The 22,893-nt window shown below is 42.8% G+C and overlaps 2 protein-coding genes across 12 annotated transcripts in view; one reads left to right on the forward strand and one right to left on the reverse strand.

Annotated features, from left to right (window-relative positions):
- Positions 1 to 7,506, forward strand: part of LOC115855267 (actin-related protein 2/3 complex subunit 3) — a 71,774-nt gene extending 64,268 nt beyond the window's left edge. For 8 of the 11 annotated variants that reach the window (XM_060310310.1, XM_060310304.1, XM_060310307.1 and 5 more), the window contains 3 exons: positions 2,055 to 2,122; positions 2,639 to 3,038; positions 6,548 to 7,506. The gene's annotated coding sequence lies outside the window, so the exon portion shown is untranslated. The remainder of the gene's footprint in view (positions 1 to 2,054; positions 2,123 to 2,638; positions 3,039 to 6,547) is intronic. The other 3 variants (XM_060310305.1, XM_060310311.1, XM_060310314.1) reach the window with 3 other exon arrangements.
- ATP2A2 (ATPase sarcoplasmic/endoplasmic reticulum Ca2+ transporting 2) overlaps positions 3,619 to 22,893 on the reverse strand; it is a 61,065-nt gene continuing 41,790 nt past the window's right edge. The window contains exons 9-21 of the mRNA XM_060310303.1: positions 22,104 to 22,192; positions 21,372 to 21,474; positions 20,387 to 20,518; positions 14,591 to 14,713; positions 14,273 to 14,491; positions 13,236 to 13,571; positions 11,917 to 12,137; positions 11,265 to 11,467; positions 9,724 to 9,809; positions 9,310 to 9,443; positions 8,571 to 8,688; positions 6,899 to 8,486; positions 3,619 to 4,421 (exon numbers count right to left, since the gene is read on the reverse strand). Coding sequence (XP_060166286.1) covers positions 8,217 to 8,486; positions 8,571 to 8,688; positions 9,310 to 9,443; positions 9,724 to 9,809; positions 11,265 to 11,467; positions 11,917 to 12,137; positions 13,236 to 13,571; positions 14,273 to 14,491; positions 14,591 to 14,713; positions 20,387 to 20,518; positions 21,372 to 21,474; positions 22,104 to 22,192 — 2,034 coding nt within the window. The 3' untranslated portion in view covers positions 3,619 to 4,421; positions 6,899 to 8,216. The remainder of the gene's footprint in view (positions 4,422 to 6,898; positions 8,487 to 8,570; positions 8,689 to 9,309; positions 9,444 to 9,723; positions 9,810 to 11,264; positions 11,468 to 11,916; positions 12,138 to 13,235; positions 13,572 to 14,272; positions 14,492 to 14,590; positions 14,714 to 20,386; positions 20,519 to 21,371; positions 21,475 to 22,103; positions 22,193 to 22,893) is intronic.

Here is a 22,893-nt window from a genome sequence, read left to right on the forward strand (position 1 = left end):
AGAATCAAACTGGACTACTCTCACACCATGCACAAAAATAAAGTCAAAATGGATTAAAGACTTAAATGTAAGACCTGAAACCATAAAACTTCTAGGAGAAAACATAGGCAGTATGCTCTTTGACATTGGTCTTAGTAATATTTTTTGGATCTGTCTCCTCAAGCAAGGGAAACAAAGCAAAAACAAACAAATGTGACTACATCAAACTAAAAAGCGTTTGCACAGCAAAGGAAACTATCAACAAAATGAAAAGGCCACCTACTAAATGGGAGAAGATATTTGCAAATGATACATATGACAAGGGGTTAATATCCAAAATATACAACTCAGCATCAAAAAACCTGATGAAAAAATGGGCATACGATCTGAATACAGTTTTCCAAAGACATACAGATGGCCAACAGGTACGTAAAAAGATGCTCAACATCATAGTCGGGGAAATGCAAACCAGAACCACAGTTAGCTGTATTACCTGCACCTGTCAGAATGACTTATCAAAATGACAACAAATCACAAGTGTTGGGGAGGGTGTGGAGAAAAGGGAGCACTCCTGCACTGCTGGTGGGAAAGTAAATTGGCATGGCCACTAAACAGTATGGAGGTTCTTCAAAAAAAAAAAAGCTACCACGTGATCTAGTAATTCCACTCCTGCGTATTTTAGAAAAGATACATGCACCCCTATGTTCATTGCAGCATTATTTACAATAGCCAAGACATGGAAGCAACCCAAGTGCCCATCAGTAGATGAATGGATAAAGATGTGGAACATAGCAATGGAATATTACTCAGCCATGATGAAATTTTGCCCTTTATGACAACATGGATGGACCTGCACTTGAATATTTCACTGGGCAGTAAATGTGTATTGGACGTCATTGCTTGCTGGATCATAGATCTAACCTTGGGTTTTCTGAAGGCTGCATTAATACTCCATGGTAAGAATGTTCTTAGCTTATTTAGCAGCTAGCTTGTTTATTGATGGGCATACAGGTTATTTCCAATCTTTTGCTAACAATAATGCAGCAGGATTACGTTTGGCTTTGTAAACATGTGGGGGGATTTCACCAAAGTTAAGTGCTTGATCAAAGGGGATGGATATTTAAAAATGTCATAGATATTGTCAGATTGCCCTCTAGAGATTGGGCCAATTTATATTTTCACGATCAGCATGAGCTCTTTCCTAATGCCAGCTGCAAAGGAGAGATCATTAAACTTTTATCTTTGCTAGTATGTTTAGAGAATATGCTTTGTTATATGCGTAGCACATCTATTTTACTAACTCCAGAGAGGTATATGGTATTCCAAAAATTTTACGTTTTTATGTAGTCAGTTTATCACTCTCCTGGGATTTTGTGTCATGCTTAGAAAGTCTTCTCAGCTTCCATGTTTTCTCCTGGTACTTTTATGATTTAAAAAAAAAAAATCTCAGATTTGCAAAAGGCATAATGAACCCCTACATACATGGCACCCAAGCATTACTTACAGAAGTGAAACTCTGCTCTCCCTCCCTCTTGGAACTAACCACTATCCACCTACTCACTTCCTATCCCTGTGGCTGGTGTCTGTGAACTTGTTATTTATGTTTGCTCCTAGTCCACAGAGGTGAGGAGCTTGCACTGTGAATCCACCACATGGCTGTTTAGTTTAGCTGACTTTCTGTGAGCTGGACTTTCTCATCAAGGAAGCCAGTGCACATGCCTTAGCACAGACAGGCACTGGCCCTAGGGCCAGGTTAAACAGTATGATATGGTCATGGAGTTCCCTGGCCGTCCAGTGGTTGACTCTGCACCTCCACTGCAGGGGGCACACCACAGGTTGGACCCCTGGTCGGGGAACTAGATCCTGCATGCTGTGCAGTGCAGCCAAGAAAAAAAAAAAGGCTATGATATGGTCTTATTTTGGGTATTTTAAACTTGATATACATCGCACTTGGTGGCACCGTGCAGGGAGGTTTATCTGCTGATGCCTGGTTTGTTTATTCATTTTCACTGATGCAGAGTGACTTCAACATGCCTTAAATATACTTACCCATTTTCCTGTTGTTGGTCATTTAGGTTGGTGCTTTTCTTTTGCAAACATCCTGGTATGGCTCTTCCAGCACTTGTGAGGAATCCCTAAGAAGGTAAGGATCTGCCAGGTTGTATGTTAAGAGCATCTGTAAATGTACCAGATGATGATACCCAATTGCTCTACAATGTAAGGATGGCCCATTGTCCACATCCTTGGTATTAGAAGACCCGTTTTTTTGTCAATTGATGGGCATGAAATGGTATCTCATTGTGAATTTAATTTGCTAGTGAGATTGAACATCTTATATTTACAAATTTTGTTTATATCATTTAGCCATTTTTCTTTTGGGGTATAACTTCATTTTTCAAACCTTCTGATCCATTTGCAGTTGATTGGGTGTGAGGGATACAGCCATATTTTTTTTCAGAATAACCAGTGACAATGGATAACCCAACTTTTACCTACTAAGCTAAAATGCCACCTTTCTTAGATAATACATTTAATGACTATAGGTTTTATACCTGAGGTTTGTACCCTTCCTTGCTACTCTTGCATTTTCATTTTTATTAGAATCAGTCTGATTAAAACATTTGGTATTTTCATATATTATTATTATTGTTTTTTGCAGTACGCGGGCCTCTCACTGCTGTGGCCTCTCCCGTTGCGGAGCACAGGCTACAGACATGCAGGCTCAGCGGCCATGGCTCACGGGCCCAGCCGCTCCACGGCACGTGGGATCTTCCCGGACCGGGGCACGAACCCGTGTCCCCTGCATCGGCAGGTGGACTCCCAACCACTGCGCCACCAGGGAAGCCCCTTCATATATTATTAATAATGTATGATGTGTATCATCATTCATACTAAGATGTTAATCTCCCCTGAATTATTAAACTTTCATAAAAATAAGGTGTTCTTATTGATCCAGTATGACCATTGCTCCTTTCTGTTCACTCCTAGGCATTTTCCCTTCTCTTGTCTGACTACAGTGACTCTCCAGAACAGTGCTAAGTTGTGGGCAACAGTGGATGGTGAGTCTAATTCTGGAATTCAATACTTCTGGCTTTTCATTATGTCAAAAAATGGGAATTATGGGTACTCAAAAGTTTTTTTTTATCCGTTACAGAATGGATGTTAAAATTTATCAAATATTTTTCCCATGTATATAGATTTCAGTTCCTTTTTGGGAGGGGGACCTCCTTTCTCTTTTTTTTTTAAATTGGAGTATAGTTGGTTTACTCAGCTCTTTTCTATATCTATTAACAGTGGGATTTACATTTTGCATCTGAGTAGTATTACAAGTATCTCTCCATCACTATAGTCTCCAAGCTGCTGACAACTTTTAAATCATGTTATCTCTGAAAACCCCACTCATGACACACTCTTTTTCTCATACTTAAGGGGAGACAGTGGAACCAGGGCAGGAATATTTTATAGATCTCATGTCACACAACCAGACCTTCTACCACTCTGCTCTCCTATGCAGAAAGTCAACAGGAACTTTCTGTCCCTTTTATCTACCTAAGGGCACAACTGCTCAGGGTGCAGGGCTGGAGGTCCTCAGTGCACATCACCCACCCCTCCTGCAGGAGAACAGTCAACACCACACTGTGAACTTATCATAGAATAGATTTATTTACCTGAAACCATGTCTGTGCAATGCCTGTTGCCAGCACAGAAACAAACTGCTTTCTATTTACAGTCTAAGTCAAACATGCGTTGATAAATTGACGTTTAGCATTTTATTGATATAAATGCATCACAATATTCGTATTGCACCAACATCTGTCTACTGCTTCTGATTTCATTAAATAAGTTACATTTAATACAGTGCAAAATAGCTGCACACTCAAAATATAACCGAAGTTATGAACTGGAAGCCTACATTTTTAACCATTCAACACCTGTAGTGTTTTCAATAAATTTATAAATAAGCAAACTGTACAGGGCCAATTAAAAAGTAGCATGTTTCAATGACACCATAGAGAAATCTGGCTACTTACAACTGAAGGCATGCATTACAACTGAATATTGTACATTTATTTAAGCTATGACATTTTGCACAGAGAAATATGGCAACTTGGCTGATGGCTTCTAAGCTCTTGGATAAGGTTTCAGAACCTCATTCTTCTTGCAGCAAAGAAACCAAATTTCTCTGGAGAGGCTTTCTGATTCATTAAGCTAAACTGTACATTTGTAATTATTTTGATTTAAAAGCTAAAAACCCCACTGGTAATACACGTTTCCTCCACATAACACACAATGAGTTGGGGAGTTTTTTCTAATTTTCTTTTTCCCCCCAACATCAATCATGCAGAGGGCTGGTAGATGTGTTGCTAAAAAACGCACATGCACGCAACTGAACACCCTTAAATTTCTGCAAAATGGTTTAGGAAGCGGTTACTCCAGTATTGCTGAAAAGGAAAGAGAGAGGAAATCAGCTTTATGAAATATGGGGAGGAAATGTTAGAATAACTAATTTAAGATTAATAGTGACAGATGAAAAGGAATATTCGGTTTGATCTTTTAAGATTTTAAGACTAGCATTTCTGATCAACTGTCCCTGAGGGGTTGCCTACACAGGGTAGCATCCAGAAGCACTGGCTCAGCAACACAGGCCCCTCATGTCACCTGGCTACAGAGAATCCAACCAGGCAGACACTTAATCGCTTCAGGTATAACAAAAGTTACGAAGTCCTCAGTTAGCAGTGCAGAGGGTAAGGAAGGCGAAGCAGAGTGAGCAGCGTGGTAATCAGCGCCAAGCCTCTCTCCTTCCTTCCCCGGGGGCCAGCCTCTGGGCTGCATCCAGTCCTAGAAGGGGAATTGCTTATCACTGTTCCCTTTCAAGAAAAAAGGCTGCAGATTACCCTCACATGCAGGGTGGTGGTTTTGACACAATTTGGTGCCTCCGCCCTGCAGACACAACAGGCTTGGCAGACACTGAGCTAATAACGCTTGTGGTCTTGGATATTCCTGAGGTCTGCCCACCACACGGACATTCAGGGGCCTGAGGCCCCAGTTTGAAGGTAATGTGGCAGCCGCTGCTTGTGAGGGAAGGTGGCAGTTGCCCTGCTTGTCTCTGAGCTCTTGCAGCTCTCCCTACCCAACGTGTCACCTGCACTGTACAGATGCAGAATGAGCTGCTGGCACAGTACCCCACTTAGGAAACGTGTAAGACTGCCATCTCCTGGGCAAAGGGTAAAGCTCTACTAAAGAGGTCAGTCTGGGCATGGGGTGGCAAAAAAACAGAACACTGATGGGATGGGCCTTCAGCCCACTTGCCCGTTGAGAAAGAACCTGGAGCAAGTTTCAGGCAAGAGCTGCCTGAGAGCATGTAACATGATGGGTCTGAGGATGCTGCCGTCCTATCCAGCTACTGATAGCAGCAGAAGCAGAGAGGCCAACGGTGCCTTCCTGCGGGTACTTGGTGAGGATGGAGCTGGGTACCTGCTGCTCCCTATAGGACAGAGGCCAGGGATGTGCCCACAGCAGCACCAACTACTGAGGAGGTGCCAATCAGACGTTTTTTGGTGGCGAAGCCTGAAACAGAGCAGACAAAAGGACTCTGCACCACTGGGTCTTTCCCACTCCCAGCTGTCTGAGTTGAGGGAAATGGGTGCCTAAACCACCTCTGTGGGCTGGACAGGCCTGAAGCTGAGAAAGCACAAGGTAATAGCCTTCCATACCATTCAACTTACTTTGCAAGGGCCAATAATAATCAAGGAGCTGAGTCAGGAAAAGTTGACCACTGAATGGCACCCCACCCAACAAGCTCAGACACCCTGGTTTGATTTGCAGCCGAGACACACTCCTTGCATTTGATCTGCTCAACCTGTTCCTACACCCCATAACACTAAAACTGGCAAAATGTTATCCCCTACATTCTCTGCCAACCAAACCAGCTCCTCCTCCTCTGAGAGGCCTCCATGAGCCAGGCCAGGACTCTAAATTAAGAATCCGCCTCCATGTGACCTTTCTACCCCCTTACATGGAGACCTCTTAACTTCGCAGCACCTTGTCCTGCTTGATACCTGTTAACCTTTCCCCAGACGCTCAGCATTTACATCATGTCTTCTGGCTGGCCCTGTATCCAGCTAGGGCCCAAGTACCTTCAAGTACCCACAAGAACTCTCGGGGCTTCACGTGCAGTGAGCTACCACCCTGAATACGAGCTGCTGCCTAGGCCCTCCTTCACCCTGGCTAATGATGGGGCTGGTTGTTTGCTAGCTGAGCAGAACTATGGCCAGTATCTTTTCTCTCCAGGGTACATTAAAGCACAGTTAAATCTCAGCTGCAAAGAGTATGACCCAGAAGGTGGAAAAAGGTGGCCTATTTAAAATGAACCAGAGAATTCCCTGGCAGCCCAGTGCCTAGGACTCAGTGCTCTCACTGCCGGGGCCTGAGTTCAGTCCCTGGTCAGGGAACTAAGATCCCACAAGCCGCACAGCGCAGCCATAAAAAGAAAAAAGTCATGCAACAAATGATGCATGATTTTATTGGTTACTTGCTTTCACTCACTTTTTGCTTTTTATTGAACCAGGTAGCAAGATTCTGGGACAAGTCCTTGCAGCTAACAAAGATCAAAGGAACCATGACAAGTTTTTGTGAATCCTCATCTTGGCATTTGTGAAGGCACCTGTCAGTCTGACCAAAGCAGAACTACCTTCTCTTCCCCCAGGCCCTCCCCAACTGACATGTGGCTGTGCTGTTATCCTAGGCAGTGGGTGGCGTCGAGAACAGCTACCCCAGCCCACAGGTGCCACGTAAAGTCATATGCCCACTGCTCTCAGGGTGCCTGACATAAGGGGCTTACTCATTAGTGTCATATAGCCAGCTCATTTAGTGGCAGTAACCTTTAGGCTAAAGCATCCAAATTTCAGGGAATACTCACGTTAGTTGATGGATGTTGGAAGGCATTGGAGGAAAACACCACAGTTAGGACTGTTAATGACTTACACACTGTTGGTTAAGACTGATCTCGAACATGCGCAAACATTTGTCATAGTAACGGTGGTGGTTAGTGCCACATTCAAATAAAAATAGTTCTATACAATATGTTCATTTGGTCATGTGCTATTTACAGATTTTACAAAACACATACACACACATACACACTTGCCCTTATGTCCTCTACACCAGGCTAAAACAGGCCAGCAGAAACTTGCATAAAAATGTATCACAGATAACAATTAGTGCCTATACACTAAAAATAAAATTCCTACAACCACCTATGCAGCAGAACAGGATCCTTCTTCCCCTCAAGCACAGTAAAACTAAAAGTAAAACTAAGAACTTAAGAGAAAGTTGGACATCTGTTAGTTCAAACTAAGCCACTTAAGAGTTAAAAACAAGACAGTTATTTTTCTCTGTCCATTTAAAATGTTTTATTTTTCTTTTTAAACTAGATTGTGAAGTGCCATTGAAATAGGCAATGTTGGCAAAACAATGTCTGTTACAATAAAATACATTAGACATTTAAATAAATAACCTTAAAAACTATGTGAGGGGACATGAACCTGGTCGATTGAATCTGGAACAATGTTTTCTGCACAAGCGAGAACAAGCATACCTCTTGTTAAGACTGATGTAAACAGAACCATCAAAACCCTACAGGAGAAGCAGCCGAGCGGGGTGGGGGTGGAGGTGGGGTGGAGGTGAACAAGGGCCAAGGGGTGAAGGGGTGGGGGTGGGGCAAACCAAAAAAAAATACTGACTGAGGTAGCAGTACTCTGCTCAGTGCAGAAAAATTGGCTTATGAATAAAAATTAGACTGTGATCTCAGATTAAATCCAGATGATCATGCAAAAGACACAATACATGCTATTTAGTTTTAGGAAAAAACCACACACATTCATTTCCTAAAATCTGCTGCCAATTAATTTGCTGACAATGTCTGCTGGCTCAACTATTTTTTTATACAAGGATGAGTATTAAACAGAACACTGTACATGCTTTTTCATCTACAAAAAAATATTTGCATAAAATAGTGTTAGTTCTCTGTACATGTCAATGGACACTTTAATTATGTGTATAAAAAAGGAAAATCTTGCCCCACTGGAGTCAGAAAAAGCAAAACAAAATCTAGAGTATGAAACCTCCTTCACCAGCCAGTATGTTCATGTGAAAATTCAGCAGAAATAGACAGTTGCTTTAAACAATAAAAAAATTAATTGATTAAGTTAAACATCACCTTTATGCAAAACTGTCAGTCAAGACCAGAACATATCACTAAAGTTAGTGTCTGTGCTATAGACCCAGATCACCAGGGGCATTATGAACAGCACAAAGGGCCAGGAGATCCCATCGGTGCATGCTGAGAACGAGCAGGATTTGGTGGCAGGCTGCACACACTCTTTACCAGGTTCTAGGTAGTTGCGGGCCACAAACTTGAGGGTCTCATCCATTAGAATCACAGGCAAGGAGATTTTCAGCACCATCAGCCACTGGGTCAAATTCAGTGGTGTGATCTGGAAGATAAGCTGAAACACAAAGAAACCTCATCAAGCTCCCTGACTTGCTGGACAGGCAGCCAGGCCCCAGCCCAGGCTCCCCCCACCGCTTACTGGCAAGGGTTCCACGTAGAGGATTAAGAAATGGAGTGACATGGACAGGCAGATGGAGCCCACGAGCCAAATGTTCTCCCAAGGGGGCATCCTCAGCAGGGACTGGTTTTCAGACAAGCTGCAGAACAAGGAGAGGTAGGTGGGTGAAATGTGCCTGCTGAAAGGGCAAAGGCATATGCCATCACCGACAGAGACTGTTCAGAACCACACTTCAATAAGGTGACGGCTAACTTGGCACTGCCTATTGCCTACTGACCTAATTCTATTAAGTTTCTACAGTGGCAAAGTTAAGGAAGAATGTTCAGATGTAGGACAGACTTCCAATTTAAATCTAGGCTTCAGCACAGCAATCCCATTTCAGTGTGTTCAAACCTGCTCTCAATTGCCCTTGACACTTAGGCTATTTTGAAATTTCCATTTTTGTCACTGGCTTAATTAGGTGATACTGTTTGTCTCAATGCTGAAGGGCAAGAGCTCCTTCCCTGTGGGCACTGGCACACAGGGGTGCAGAAGTCCCTATTTTTGGCCTCTGCTGTCTCTTGAAGAACATGTGGCTAAGCACTCCCACTACTTCCTGGAGGTGATGATGACTTAAGCTCTTAAAACCGGTGCTGCTTGTTCTTCCTTTTGGGGAGGGCGGAGCTTTCCTGTGATTCTCAATCAACCAGGAAACACACACAATCCCCCAGCACCCTGGCTGTCAGGCTCTTGCCCCAGCATGCTGAGAAGACTCACTGACCTGTTGAGGGCGTTGCACATCTCTATGGTTACTAGAACAGAGAGCGCCATTGTCATTGGGTATGGGGATTCAAAGACGGTACAATCTACTCCTTCAAAGTCCGGGTTGTCCTCTTTACACTGTAGGAAATGGCTCTGCAACAAAAGCCCAATCAAGTTCCTGATCAGCCAAGGACATTTCCAAAGTCCACACACCAATTCCACACCAAACCCAGAACACAGACCCACACAAAATCTCACCGCATTTCCCAGAGAAGCCCTGGTCCTTCAGAATAACCTTAGATGCAACTGCTTATTGTTAAGAGTTTTAAGATTATTTGACTGACATCCAAACCATAGAAAGCTCAAGGACAACTGTTTGTGAAGACTTACACCACCTTGCATCTAAGGTACACAAAGAAAGGTGGCTACGTACCAGCTGGTAGAAGGACACTCTCGGACCACCCTCGGCAGCAATGAACCACCACGCAGCAGCACCCACCGTAGCAGCGCCAACATAACCTGGGAACAAACATCATGACACTAACACACATGGGGTTTACGGCCTGCAGCGTTACTGCAGGTGCTGCCTCGAGGGCCAACCCCTAGGACAGAGATCAAAGACATGGTATGTCAATGAGCCTGTGCTACCACTGGCACCTGCTCACTTGCATCAGATAAAGCAGCTAGGCTGATGGTTTCCGTAACGAGAAGGGTGTCTGTGGTACAGAAGAACCAGGCAGCTTTTCCTCCAGAATTTGTGAGGAAATGCACCTACTAGAATTGGTAGGACCTTCACACTAGCCATGCCCTCTCTAACCAGCGGCCAGTATGTTAAGGCTGCAGGCACGTGTTCTCCATGTAAGGAAGGCCATGCTGTGCTAGAGCACCAGATCACACCCGTCATGACTTTGGCAAACTCATGCTACCAGTTATACACTAATTTATTTGCTCCATCAAGGGCCTGGCAGAACCTTTATATGGAAAGGCCATTAGAGCAGTTAGTGCAGAACGCTGAGCACATGGCAGTGCTTGAAGCCAATTCTGGGACCATCCCTTGCCCCACCCCAACAATTACTTTTGAATTCAGCAAGTTTATTATAAAGAAACAACCAAGGGTAGTGGAGAACACAGGCACTTGAGAATAAGAGACTGTCCCAATGCAGTAGTATCCACTGAAAGGTCCAAGTGCACACCCTCTAACCCAGCAATTCCAACAGAGCAGTAGGCAGGTGGTGCACAGCAATAAGGCAGCTATACTGGTACTGATGTAAAACTACCCATAAAACAGGGAGAAATACAAAAGACAGGGTTCAGCATACAGGTGTATACAGCATACCATCTCGCTTGTGAAAATAAACACCTAAGATGGATCTATTTGCTAAAGTATCCCAAGAAGGCGTGCCGGAGGGGAACCAACTGGTTGAGAGCCTTCCTGCTTTATGCCACTGTGTGTCTTTTGAGTGTTAAATCATGTGAACATATTAAAACAAAACAGTTTCCTATGGGACCCTAAGGAAGTCATTTAACCTCTCTGGGCCTCACTTTCCTAACCTATGAAATGAGGAAGAGAGAAGCAGCATCCTGGGTCAGGACGAGGTCTACAAAGGCCACACATGTGGAAGAACCAACCATTGCTGATGAATGCACAGATCCCTTCTCTCACTCAGGGAAAGGGGGACTTCGTTTTACATTTTGGTGATTTAAGGCCTCAGTCCTCCCTGTATTTCCTTTGCCCATAGATTAAATCTGAGAACCTCATTCACAAAGGCCCAAGGAAGAACGAGGATGCTAAAGTAAAGGAATAACTTTACTGTAAACTGGGTATACACAGCTCATTAAACTGCAAAAGGGCAGTCTCCATATTTTGCTCCCCTAATATGGAAACAGAAAAAAAAGGGGTTTTAAGGGATGCATTTACAAAATTTGGACTCAAACATTCGTTTAAAAATCAATAATATAAAAAACTGTACTCACAGCCAATAGCCAGGTAACGGAAAAAGAGCCACCCACTGATCAGTGGTTCCTTTGGGTTCCGGGGTGGTCTGTTCATAATGTCCAGATCAGGAGGATTGAACCCCAGTGCAGTGGCAGGCAGGCCATCTGTCACCAGATTGACCCAGAGCAGCTGGACAGGAATTAAAGCCTCAGGAAATCCAAGGGCTGCTGTTAGGAAAATACTGTTTCCATCCAAGAAAAGAAGAAAAAGACCCCAAATTATTTTTGGCCACTATTTAAAATAACATCACCACCCCACCTTCCTCCATAAAAATCAGTGGACAGCAATGATTGTTTTAACTTTTTCCCTGGGCAATCATAAAACATTTATTATATCCGATTTCAAATTAAGTTAACTTTTACAAGACCAAGAATTTCATGTTACCTTATATAGTTAATTTAAATTCATTTCTATGTGAAAGTGTATCCTTTGCACACTGGAGCAGCCGTAGACAGCCCTCCTGAGGACCAGAGGAAGTACCTCTACCTTCACAAGGGCCTCCTTCGTCTTGCCCGGCCCTCCCTCTCTCCCGCTGCACTAAGAGCAAAGCTACTGCCACATGAAGAGCAAATCTGGAAAACTGGTCATCACAAGCCAAGGAATATATGTGAGCTGGTCATAGGGACCCACCAAACAACTTCCCCGACATTGGACGAGATGAGGTAGCGGATAAACTGCTTCATGTTGTTGTATATCGCCCGTCCCTCCTCCACGGCAGCCACGATGGTGGAGAAGTTGTCATCAGCCAGGACCATCTCAGAGGCGGTTTTAGCCACCGCGGTGCCAGAGCCCATGGCAATGCCGATTTCAGATTTCTTCAGAGCAGGAGCATCATTCACACCGTCTCCAGTCTGAAAGGGTTAGAAACCCACCACTGGTTTACACCTGCCACCTAACACGCTGCCAACAAACGCTCAGCCATCCTAAAGCCAGGGAATGAATGGAGCTGTTGGGCCTCTGGACAACAGAATTCTCTGGAAAAGTTTTCGTTTTTGTAAGTTGGTGTCATAAAACACATTTCACCTGGGAAATGTAAAATTGCCAAACGAGCTATAATAGGTGACACTTCAGAGGGAAGTGGGACAAAGGGGACTTCAAATTATCTGTATTATTTTTTTACCAAACAAAACACAATATGGCAGTCAAGACAAAATACTTGTATCCACATGGATAAATCTCAAGTAGAATAAAGGCAGACTTCAAAAATATGTAAACTATAATATATAATATATATAAAGACCAAAAAAGGGCAAAAACACTTAAATATTGTCTACAGATACAAAACTATCATTCCCATGTATGTTTTCTATAGTAAACACCCAGTACTGAATTCAGAATGGTGCTTTCCTCTGGGAGAGAGAAGGGAAGGGGGAGGAAAGAGGAAGGGAGGAAGACAACTATAATAACTGGTTTCAATCAACAAAATTAAGTTGTTTTTAAGAGTGTGAAGTTTCACAGATAAGCAGCAGAAAGCAAATATGACACAATGTTAACATGTCTCAGTGAAAAAATCAGATGCGAGGGAGAATATGGGAAATGCTTCATCAACAGGTAGCTCTTAAGAGAACACATCACCAGTACATCTCATCTCAGGTAAGGCTATCCAAAACTGGGTGACAGAGTGTGGATTATGTCCTGAATCAGCTTTTAGAAACGTGAGATACAAACATGTGTATTTTAACCACAACAAAGATTAAAAAAGATATCACCAAATATTTCCCCTGTGACTGATTCAGACTTCCAGGTCTTAAACTTCTCCAGAATCTTCCATGCATGCAACATACAGCATGCCAACTACTGGTCAACAGAATCCTTGATAAACAGCCCCAGATCATGACAAAAATAAAGAAGTTCCAAATATGGGAGCTATTACTAAAAATTTAATGGTCAGAATCAGAATCTGCTGTGTCTGTGCAGTCTGTTACCTGTACATGTATAAAGACACTCACCATGGCTGTAATCTCATCAAAAGACTGAAGAAACTCTACAATTTTAGACTTGTGGGAAGGTTCAACTCGAGCAAAACAGCGGGCATTCAAGCAGGCTTCTCTTTGGGCTGAAGGACTGAGCTCATCAAACTCCCGACCCGTGAAGGCCTTTGACGTCACATCCTCGTCCTGCCTGAAGATGCCAATGCGCCGGCAGATGGCCACAGCGGTGCCCTTGTTGTCACCGGTGATCATGATGACCCGGATGCCTGCCTGCCGACACAGCTTCACAGAGGAGGCCACTTCAATTCTTGGAGGGTCCAGCATGCCCACACAGCCAACAAAAGTCAGATTGGTCTAGAGTTAAAGAATCACCTTATGTCAAAACAGGAAATTCTGGTTTTCCCCCCAGTGTGGACAGCAAAGGTTTCTGCATTTTCTTATGATAGAATTCACACCATTGATATAAATCCAATGAAGAACAGTATTAATTCCAATAAGTCAGAAACAATTAAAAATCACTACATTCTTGTTACCAAATTCTTTAGCTTTCATAATAATACTCTGAAATGAGGGAAAAAAAATACCGAGGAATAAAAACATTTTGATAGTGGCCAATTAGTTGCCCATACTACCCAAATCTGTTCCCTGTTCAAGGCTTCAGGAAGTCACATACTTGATATGAAAGTATTCCATAAGCAGAAAAGTAGACGGAATCTCTCCACTTGGACAATTTGACCTTTAGTAACTAACTGAGTGTTTTAAAAATAGCCTCAATTTTTAAAATATCTTAAATTTACATGAGAGCTGCAAAATAGGTTTTTAGCCTTGATGATTCTACTTTGAAAGTAACAGGCCTGTATTAAGTTGTTAACTGTGTATGTTTGAAGCAGCAATCTAAATTATAAAGGTAATAAATACATTTGGCCTGAAGAAAAACAAATAACCGCACCCTTTTCTCGGCAAAAGCAAGACTCGTTTGACCTTTTATTGAAGGAGTGCTGTCTGAACACAATGAATGTGCAGGATGTGGGCAAGGAAGCTTTTCATTAGCTAACCTCATATTTAATAAAGTTGGCAGAGTCCTCCAGGTTCATTTCTTCTCTTCTCAGTGGGTTGTCGTGAGTGGCCAGAGCCAGGCATCGCAGTGTGTCGCTGCCGCTGCCCCATTCCCGAATGACAGACATGATCTTCTGTTTGACTCCAGGAGTCATGGGGACTTTAGTACTTCCAACTCGAATGTGGGTACACCTGTCAATGACACCTTCGGGGGCACCCTGGAAATGTTACAGATTTATATCAACAATTTTATTTATTAGCTCACCCAGGATTCCAATCCTGGTAAGAACATCTCAACTGCAATCAGTTGTACTTGCCTTCACAAACATTTTGCTCATCGATGTCCGGCTTGGTTTGTTTGGTGTACAGTAAACCGACATCGATTTTCTATCGCGTGAAAACTCTAGAGTAAATTCTTTTTTCATCAACTGTTTAATGACCTATAAAGAGAACATATGGAGTATTATTGGATGGCAATTTCTGCACATTTCTGATTTGTTAAACAAACACTCACTAAGTACCTATTATGTGAAAGGCAATAGGGATACAGCAACAGACAAACCAAGTTCTCACCCTCATAAAACTTACCCTCTAGTTTGGGAAAGACACACTAGAATGTGAAAGTAGATTATAAGTGCTACGGAGAAGAATATTTAAAAATAAGCAGGGAAGAGAGAAAATTATGTATGACTGCGCTTTTACATAAAGTATTGAGAAGGCAGTATTTGAGTAAAAATGTGAAAGATGTGAGTGTGGCAGAGAGAACAGACGTGCAGGCTGACGTGACCTGGCACGTTCAAGGAGCCTCCAGGCCAACATGGCTGGAACAGAGTTTGCAAAAAAGAAGTGAGAGGTTAATGGCAGGAGTGGCAGAAGCAGGTTGTAGGATCTTAAAAGTCAATGTAAGGCATCTGGCTTTTGTAACAGATGAAACAGGAAGACAGTGGAGGGTTTCGAGCTCTGGTAGTTAAGTATTAGCTGAAGCGGGGGCAAGGAACACCACTTAAATATTCTAAATAGCTTTAGATAGCTAGTGGGTACTATATTAGATGTCAGCACATGGACAGTATTTGAAGTCATGAGGTGAGAGGAGTTCAAGGGAGTAACTGCAAACAGAAAAGGTCGAGGACTGGGCCCTGGAACCTCTTCACCTCTGGTGGGATGTGGAAGATGCAGCCAAGGAGATGGCAGGGGACAGGGGGTGGGGGAGGGAGGAGAACGAGTGAAGTGAAGGACTTTCAAGGAGGGAGAGACTGACAGGATAAACTGACAGCTCAGGTAAAACGAAGACTGAGAATTAACCTTCAGATTCAGATTTGGACTATGTATACAATCATGTTACCTACAAAATAAACATACTTTATCCTTCCCAATTTTTATATCTTTGATTTTTCTTGCCTTACTGCATGAACTAGGACTGCCAGTACAACACTGAATAGAAATGTTGAAAGTAGAAATTCTTCTTTTGCCATTAGATATGTTAATTTTGTGTAAATACACCATCAACTTGAAGATAAGTTTGTTGAGTTTTTATCATGAACTGAGATTAAATTTCATCAGATGCCTTTTCTGCATCTATTTAAATGATCTTACGGTTTTTTGCCTTTACTCAATTATGTGGTGAATTACATTGATTTCTCCCTAATTCAGACAAGTATTTAATAATAACTGTAGAAATCCCAAAGAACCTCAGCATCCAATGTAGGCAATTACAAGTGGGCTGAAGCCATCCTCTCAGCAAGAGTTGCCCCAAGCAACAAAAAGACAATCACTATGAATTCTACATTATTTGACTGATACATTACTTATGTATTTAGTTTCCATTAAGCATTTGTACCAATGACTCTAGGAAGACTGAAAGAATGGGTAGTGATTCTGAGTGAGGTGTGGACCTCGGCGCCAGACACATCCTAGGGGGAGAGAAGAACAAAGCCATTGCTTCCAGTATCAGGGCTGTGAAGATCAACAGTCCTATCCAAATGGGCCGCTAGGCCTTAAAAAGCTGGTCCTGCTCTATTCACCTCTGTACTATAAAAGGTTCTTGCTTTCGGGGGCGGGAGGAGCAGGCAAAAGTTCATTTCTGGGAATTTTCAGTGAGTGAGCACCATGACAGTCATTTCTGATCCCTTCACTCAGCTGCTGTGGCAAAAAATGAGGCAAAGGAGGACACAGAGCAAGAAAATACTTAGACCGCAGACTCTTACAGAACAGACACTCCTGCCCTTATTTGCAGTGGTCATTACAATTAACGTACCACTTTTTTAAGTTCCATGCTGCTACTTGTTTCCCTTCGTTGAGCAGTTACAGGTCTAGAATCATATAATTCTAAACCTCAGTCTCTGTGAAGCTGAATCTTCGGGTTGCTTCTCGAGGGTTTAGTCACACCAACTAATAATAGAGCTGTCAGACAATGTGGCTTTGCAAGGATTGGCCCCCTACTTAATGACAATTGGGGTGAATTCCCTATAACAGAAACAAAGGGCCTGGATGTCTGTTTCATGAAAACCATGTAAATCGGGGCAGGATGCCATAGGAGCTGCCCAAGATCCTCATGGCAGTGAGACTGTTAGTTGTGAAGCACAAATAGGGCGACTATACTTCAGCTGAGACATCCTCCATGCCGGTGCGAGTTTTGATTTCTCGGGATAGTATAAAGGAGGCAAAACAATGTAAAGGAAACGGAGTGCCAGAGCAGAAGTCCAGTTCTGCCTCACACTGTCGCCCACCTTAGGCTGCCTGTGCTGTGTGGTGCCACCCTACTCCCCCAAAACACACTGCCTCCTAATCTGCCCTGGATATCCAGGGAAGGATGAAAGAAAGGAAACGTAGTGACAGCTGACCATTTAGTAGAAATGAGTCTTGCTTTTGTATAACTAGGAAAGGCTATATTTTTAACTTTCCATTTCTCCTTATTCTATCTACCAGGAAACCCTGACTACAAATCAAAGACGTGCTACAAAGAGGAGCCTCAAGCACTAACTGGCAGCCATTTGGAGATGACAGGTACTAAGAGATTATGTGTGGCAGAACCCAATTCCAAAGAAATCTAAGCGCCAAGGCTGGGAGGCAGCAGGTACTGGGAATAGGTCTGGAGGACCCACCGTAGGATCTCCTGGCTACACCACCCTGCACTGCACGAAGATGATGTTGTCCCTGGTGCAGAGGGGCAGGTGTGTTTCCAGGGTGGTGGCTTGTGGGGGTGGGCCCAGACGGAGACTCTGGGGCCTGACCTGCTTCCTTCTTAGGTACCTTCTGCTCCTGCTCGGCATCACAGTCCCTTCAACCCGTCTTCTCCGGCTTCTGCAGTTCCCATTTCTGAGCTTCCTTAGCTCGCTTCTTGGCACTATGCTTCTTCTCTTCCTCTTGTTCCACTTGTACGTACCGCTGCCTGTTACTCTGACCTTGGTGTGTTATAACATCTTGTTTGCACACTGCTTACGCTGCTTCTCATCTAAGCAACCATTCACCACTCTGTCTAGGACAAAGGCTGGATCTGTCCTGCAGTAAACTGTCAGTGGATTCTGTGTCCTCGAACACTTGGTACAGCTGGACCTGAGTAAAACCACCTGCAACAGAGGCTGACAGACACTGGCCATCTGGTCAGCCTCCAGCACCTGGGTGTCCTCAACAGGCTGGTCCATCCTGCCTGCCACTTTGTTCAGCCCAAGAAACCCAGGCTCTGGGGCTCCGACAGGCAGGGGGAAGGCAGCTGAGGAGCCACAGATTTGTCTAGTGTCTAGGGCAGACACGCCTGCACCCTGCAACACGGCCACCTCACTGAGCTTTGAATGTCAAGCTAGCCTTGTAGTTGTGGTTATTCTGCTCAAATATAACACGTCAAAGTTCCGATATATTACTAGACTCAATCTGCTAATGTTGTGCTGAGAATCTCTACTTCTATTGATATATTAAGAAGAATACTAGCTTGTAACTTCCTTTTCTTGTCGCATCCATGTCAGGTTTTGGTATCAGGGTTATGCTGGCCTCATCAAATGAGGTGATAAGGGTTTCATTTTCTGCACTTTTTTGTTTTTTTGTGGCCATGCTGAACAGCTTGCAGTGAAAGCACCAAGTCCTAACCACTGGACTGCCAGGGAGCTCCCCCAAACTGGCATTTCTTTAGCATTATACAGAACCGGGCCTGAGGAATTTTTGTGGGGTAGATTTTAATTACAGATTCAATTAATGTAACAGACACAGGATTATTCCATTTTTCTGTGTCAGCTTAGAAAGCTGTGTTACTGAAAGGACTTGTTGATTTCTTCTACGCCATCAAAATTGTTCAGAATAGCTTTCTGATCTTGTCTTTGCTATTTCCCTTCTACTTGTATTTAATTTGCTGGTTTTCTACTTTCTTCAGATGGAAGCTTATTTATCTTTTTGTTATCAATTTCTAGTTTAATTCTTTCACGGTCAGCAACCAGCTGTATTTCAATCCTTTGTAATTTGTTGAGTCTTGCTTCATGGACCAGTAATATGGTCTATTCTGGTGAATGTTCCTTATGCATTTGAAAAGCATATTAGAAGTAGCACGATAGGGACCTTCCCTGGGGGCACAGTGGTTAAGAATCCACTTGCTAAAGCAGGGGACACGGGTTCGAGCCCTGGTCTGGGAAGATCCCACATGCTGTGGAGCAACTAAGCCCATGCGCCACAACTACTGAGCCCGCATGCCTAGAGCCCATGCTCTGCAACAAGTGAAGCCACCTCAATGAGAAGCCCGCGCACCACAACAAAGAACAGCCCCCACGTGCAGCAACGAAGACCCAACACAGCTAAAAATAGATAGATAAATAAATAAAAATAAATTTAAAAAAAAAGTAGCACAATAGAAATAAGTGTTGGATTGAGTATATTTACAGTGTCTTTCCACATCCTGATTTTTCAACTGCTTGTTCTGTCAATTTTTGAGATAGATGTGTTAAAATCTCCAACTCACTGTGAGTTCATCTACTTTCCCTTTTATTTCTGTCAACTTTTGCTTCGTGTACTTTTTTTTTTTTTTTGCAGTACGCAGGCCTCTCACTGCTGCGGCCTCTCCCGTTGCGGAGCACAGGCTCTGGACGCACAGGCTCAGCGGCCACAGTCCACGGGCCCAGCTGCTCCGCGGCACATAGGATCTTCCCAAACCGGGGCACAAACCCGTGTCCCCTGCATCGGCAGGCAGACTCCCAACGACTGCGCCACAAGGGAAGCCCTCTTCGTGTACTTTTTAAATTTATCTTTGACTGTGTTGCGTCTTTGTTGCTGTGCGTGGGCTTTCTCTAGTTGTGGCGAGCTCTTCATTGTGGTGCATGGGTTTCTCACTGTGGTGGCTTCTCTAGTTGCGGAGCAAGGGCTTTAGGCACACGGGCTTCAGGCACACGGGCTTCAGTAGTTGTGCATGGGCTTAGTTGCTCCACAGCATGTGGGATCTTCCTGGGCCAGGGCTCAAACCCATGTCCCCTGAACTGGCAGGAGGATTCTTAACCACTGCGCCACCAGGGAAGTCCCTGCTTCGTGTACTTTCAATGTGTTAGTAGTACACATGTATAAACAATTGGACCATTTAGCACAAGGTCATGGGCAACTTGGACAAGAGGTTTTGATAGACTAGAAGAAGGCAAAAGCTTGACTGGAGTGGATTCAAGAAAATGGGAAGAATGAAACAATACATAAAAATAGCTCTTTTGAGAAATTTCACTGTGAAGGAAAAGAAGCAGGGTGCTTAAGGCAAAAGAAAGTTTTTAGATAAAAAACATACTATTATTTCTCTAATGAAGATCCAGTAGAGATGGGAGATTGATAAGCAGGAAAGATGTTGGGGCTCACTAGACAAGGAGCAGCTGGGTTTTGCTGGGAGCAAGAAGAGTCCATTTCACAGCACTGGGGGAGACAGCAGACCTTATGGGCACAGAGGCTGCATGTGGAAATTATCCATTGATTACTTTTATTTTCGTGGTCAAATGGCCAGACCATTTTACCTTATAGTGAGTATGGGGAAGGAGATATTGCAAGTTTGAGGAAATAAGGTATACACTAAGTTATCTAAGAGAGTAAGAGAGTGAGCAGACTAAGAATATATGGTCTGAGTGATGGGCAGCATGAATAAAACACTAAGCTCAAATACTGACCGAGTTGCAGGCATTTGCTCGTTCTATTTTAGAAAGACCCTTCAATTCAGTATCAAATACATTCATCTTCTCTACCAGGCAAGTGAGAGCAGTCTCTGTAGCTTCTCCAACTTTTTCATACACACCCTTCGCCTGTAATAGTTAAAAGCATACAAATTACAAAAAGGGAAAAGTAGTAAATTTTCTTTAATAAAGACTTTTTCCATAGGTGGATAATCTCTTGCCCATTGTACCATTATTCTTTGGGCCATTTTTATCCTATTCTGGAGCATATGATCCAGATAATTAAAAATAAACTCAAAGCATAGGTGTGCATTTTATCTTTTTCTAATAATTAGATCTTTCATTTCCCTTAACCATAAGAAGCCAATATTCACAGTATTAATTCAAACATAGGGAGCTTTCAAACAGTATTTGTAATTCCTTGTCATTATTTATCATTCTACAGAGTTTACATTCTGTTTCCGTTGGGGACTGGCTTGCCTTTAGAAACCAAAGAATTTATCTCACTGTTTAAAATTAAAAAGGGAGGAAAAAAAGGTTTTCTGTTGGTTAAATTTTATATTATATCATCATCATCATCATCATCATCAAAACAACCTTCTAAGCCTCAGCCTGTCCTCTAGGACATAATGTTACCCATCTTAAAAAGCAAGATCAATACCCTATACTTTCAGGAAAAAGTATCCTGGTTTTAATCATTTATAGTAACTAAGCTATACACAGAAGAGAACATCATGTACGCTACAATTCCTAGTTAAGTAACTGCAATGCTCAGTCACAGAGAATATATGAAAGGCTTCCAGCTTCCTTTGGGTAGGTCATGCTGGCTCTGATAGAGATAGGCTCTTAATGGAAAGGGAAAATAAAACCAGGAACCCATACTTTCAAAAAGGGAGGAAGGAAGGCTGGATTTTCATTCCACCCACCGCACCCTTGAACTAGGAACAGCCAGGTCTAGTTTCTCATTTGTGAGGAGGCTTACCTCATTGTAATCCAAAGCAGAGTCATTACAGAGAGCGCAAATTGTTGCCAATTCCACAAGACCATCATACTGATGACAATTCACTGGTTTATCATCTTTATGTCTGTCAAAAGAAAAAGTAACTCTTAGAACACACTGTGGTCATCTCTGTTGATTTTTATTTAATTATTTACTAATAAATAGAATTTTGTGGACAACAGACTGGCAAGCATTCAAAAGAAATCTGATGCTGGAGACAGAATATGTCTCTGGTATCAGCAGTCAATCAGTAAAGACCAGGAATTCTTAGTTAATGAAATTCCTCCACCACTGGTATCAATGAAAAACAAACAGGAATTCCCTGGTGGTCCAGTGGTTAGGACTCGGTGCTCTCACTGCCAGGGCCCTGGGTCCAATTCCTGGTCAGGGAACTAAGATCCCGCAAGCCGTGCAGGGTGACCAAAAAAATCAAATCAAAACCAAAACCAAAACCAAAGCAAAGCAAACCAGAAACCCCACTTGAAAATTTAGGCTTCAAAAGATGAAAAAGGGTCACTGGCTTATACAACCTGTAATGTCAATTTCAATTTCCAAAGTATGTATTATCAATTTTGTTTTTAAAGAAAATGAACTACTCTGATAAACATGAGCCACATTAGGAAAACTGTCTGAACATTTTAGAGACACTGCAAGTCTATACAAGCACCAAACTACCAGAGTGGAGCCTTTAAAAGACAAGGAGGGATTACTCACATTTCTCCGATAGGTGCATATGTTGATCCAGTTATGGTAAACTCATTAAGGGAACAAGTATCACTGTCAACTTTGTCCAGAATGAACATCTACAGAAAAAAAAAGCCTAAGTGTTGAAAAGGTATAAAAAATATGCTAGAAAAAACATGTAACATTTGCTAAGACAAAAGGCCTTTCTCACTTAAGTATAAATGTTAATGAAAGTGATTAATTGAAGCTCAGCATGAGGAATATTGTCCCTTATTCCTGCTGGACACTATTAAGACTGCCTCCCCCATCCACCTAACAGTCTGAGAAACAGCATCACTGAGGAGCTGAATAAATAATAAGCAGCAACAGCACCAGACACAGAAGAGAACCCACGTGAAATCTGAGTTATGAGGACTCTGGGTCAGTCAATTCCAAGACTCAGCAGTACTCTTTAGAATGCTCAGAATTCCACATTTCAAATGGCTGGCTGAGGAAGTGACACAGGTATTCCTGCCTTAGAGCTAACAGTAAAAGCCTAGGAAGAATAAACTCACGTTTCAGAGTTGCATAAAAACTCCCCAAGTAAAATAAGACAAACTGCTTCTCTACTTCTTCCTACTTATTTTTATTGTGGCAATAGCTCATTTTCTATGAAGCTGCACAACTACGTGTATATAGTAAGGAGCCCGCAGAGCTGAATGAACTGATGCTACCAAGACAATACAGATGGAAGCAGGCTTAGGAAAGAATTCTTAATTTTACAGAATAATAAAGTGACATAAGCTAGTTTCTTAAAGATGGCTTTTTTTTCTTGGTTTGT

The sequence above is a fragment of the Globicephala melas genome, chromosome 13, assembly GCF_963455315.2.
Source record: "Globicephala melas chromosome 13, mGloMel1.2, whole genome shotgun sequence".
Lineage (NCBI taxonomy): Eukaryota > Metazoa > Chordata > Mammalia > Artiodactyla > Delphinidae > Globicephala > Globicephala melas.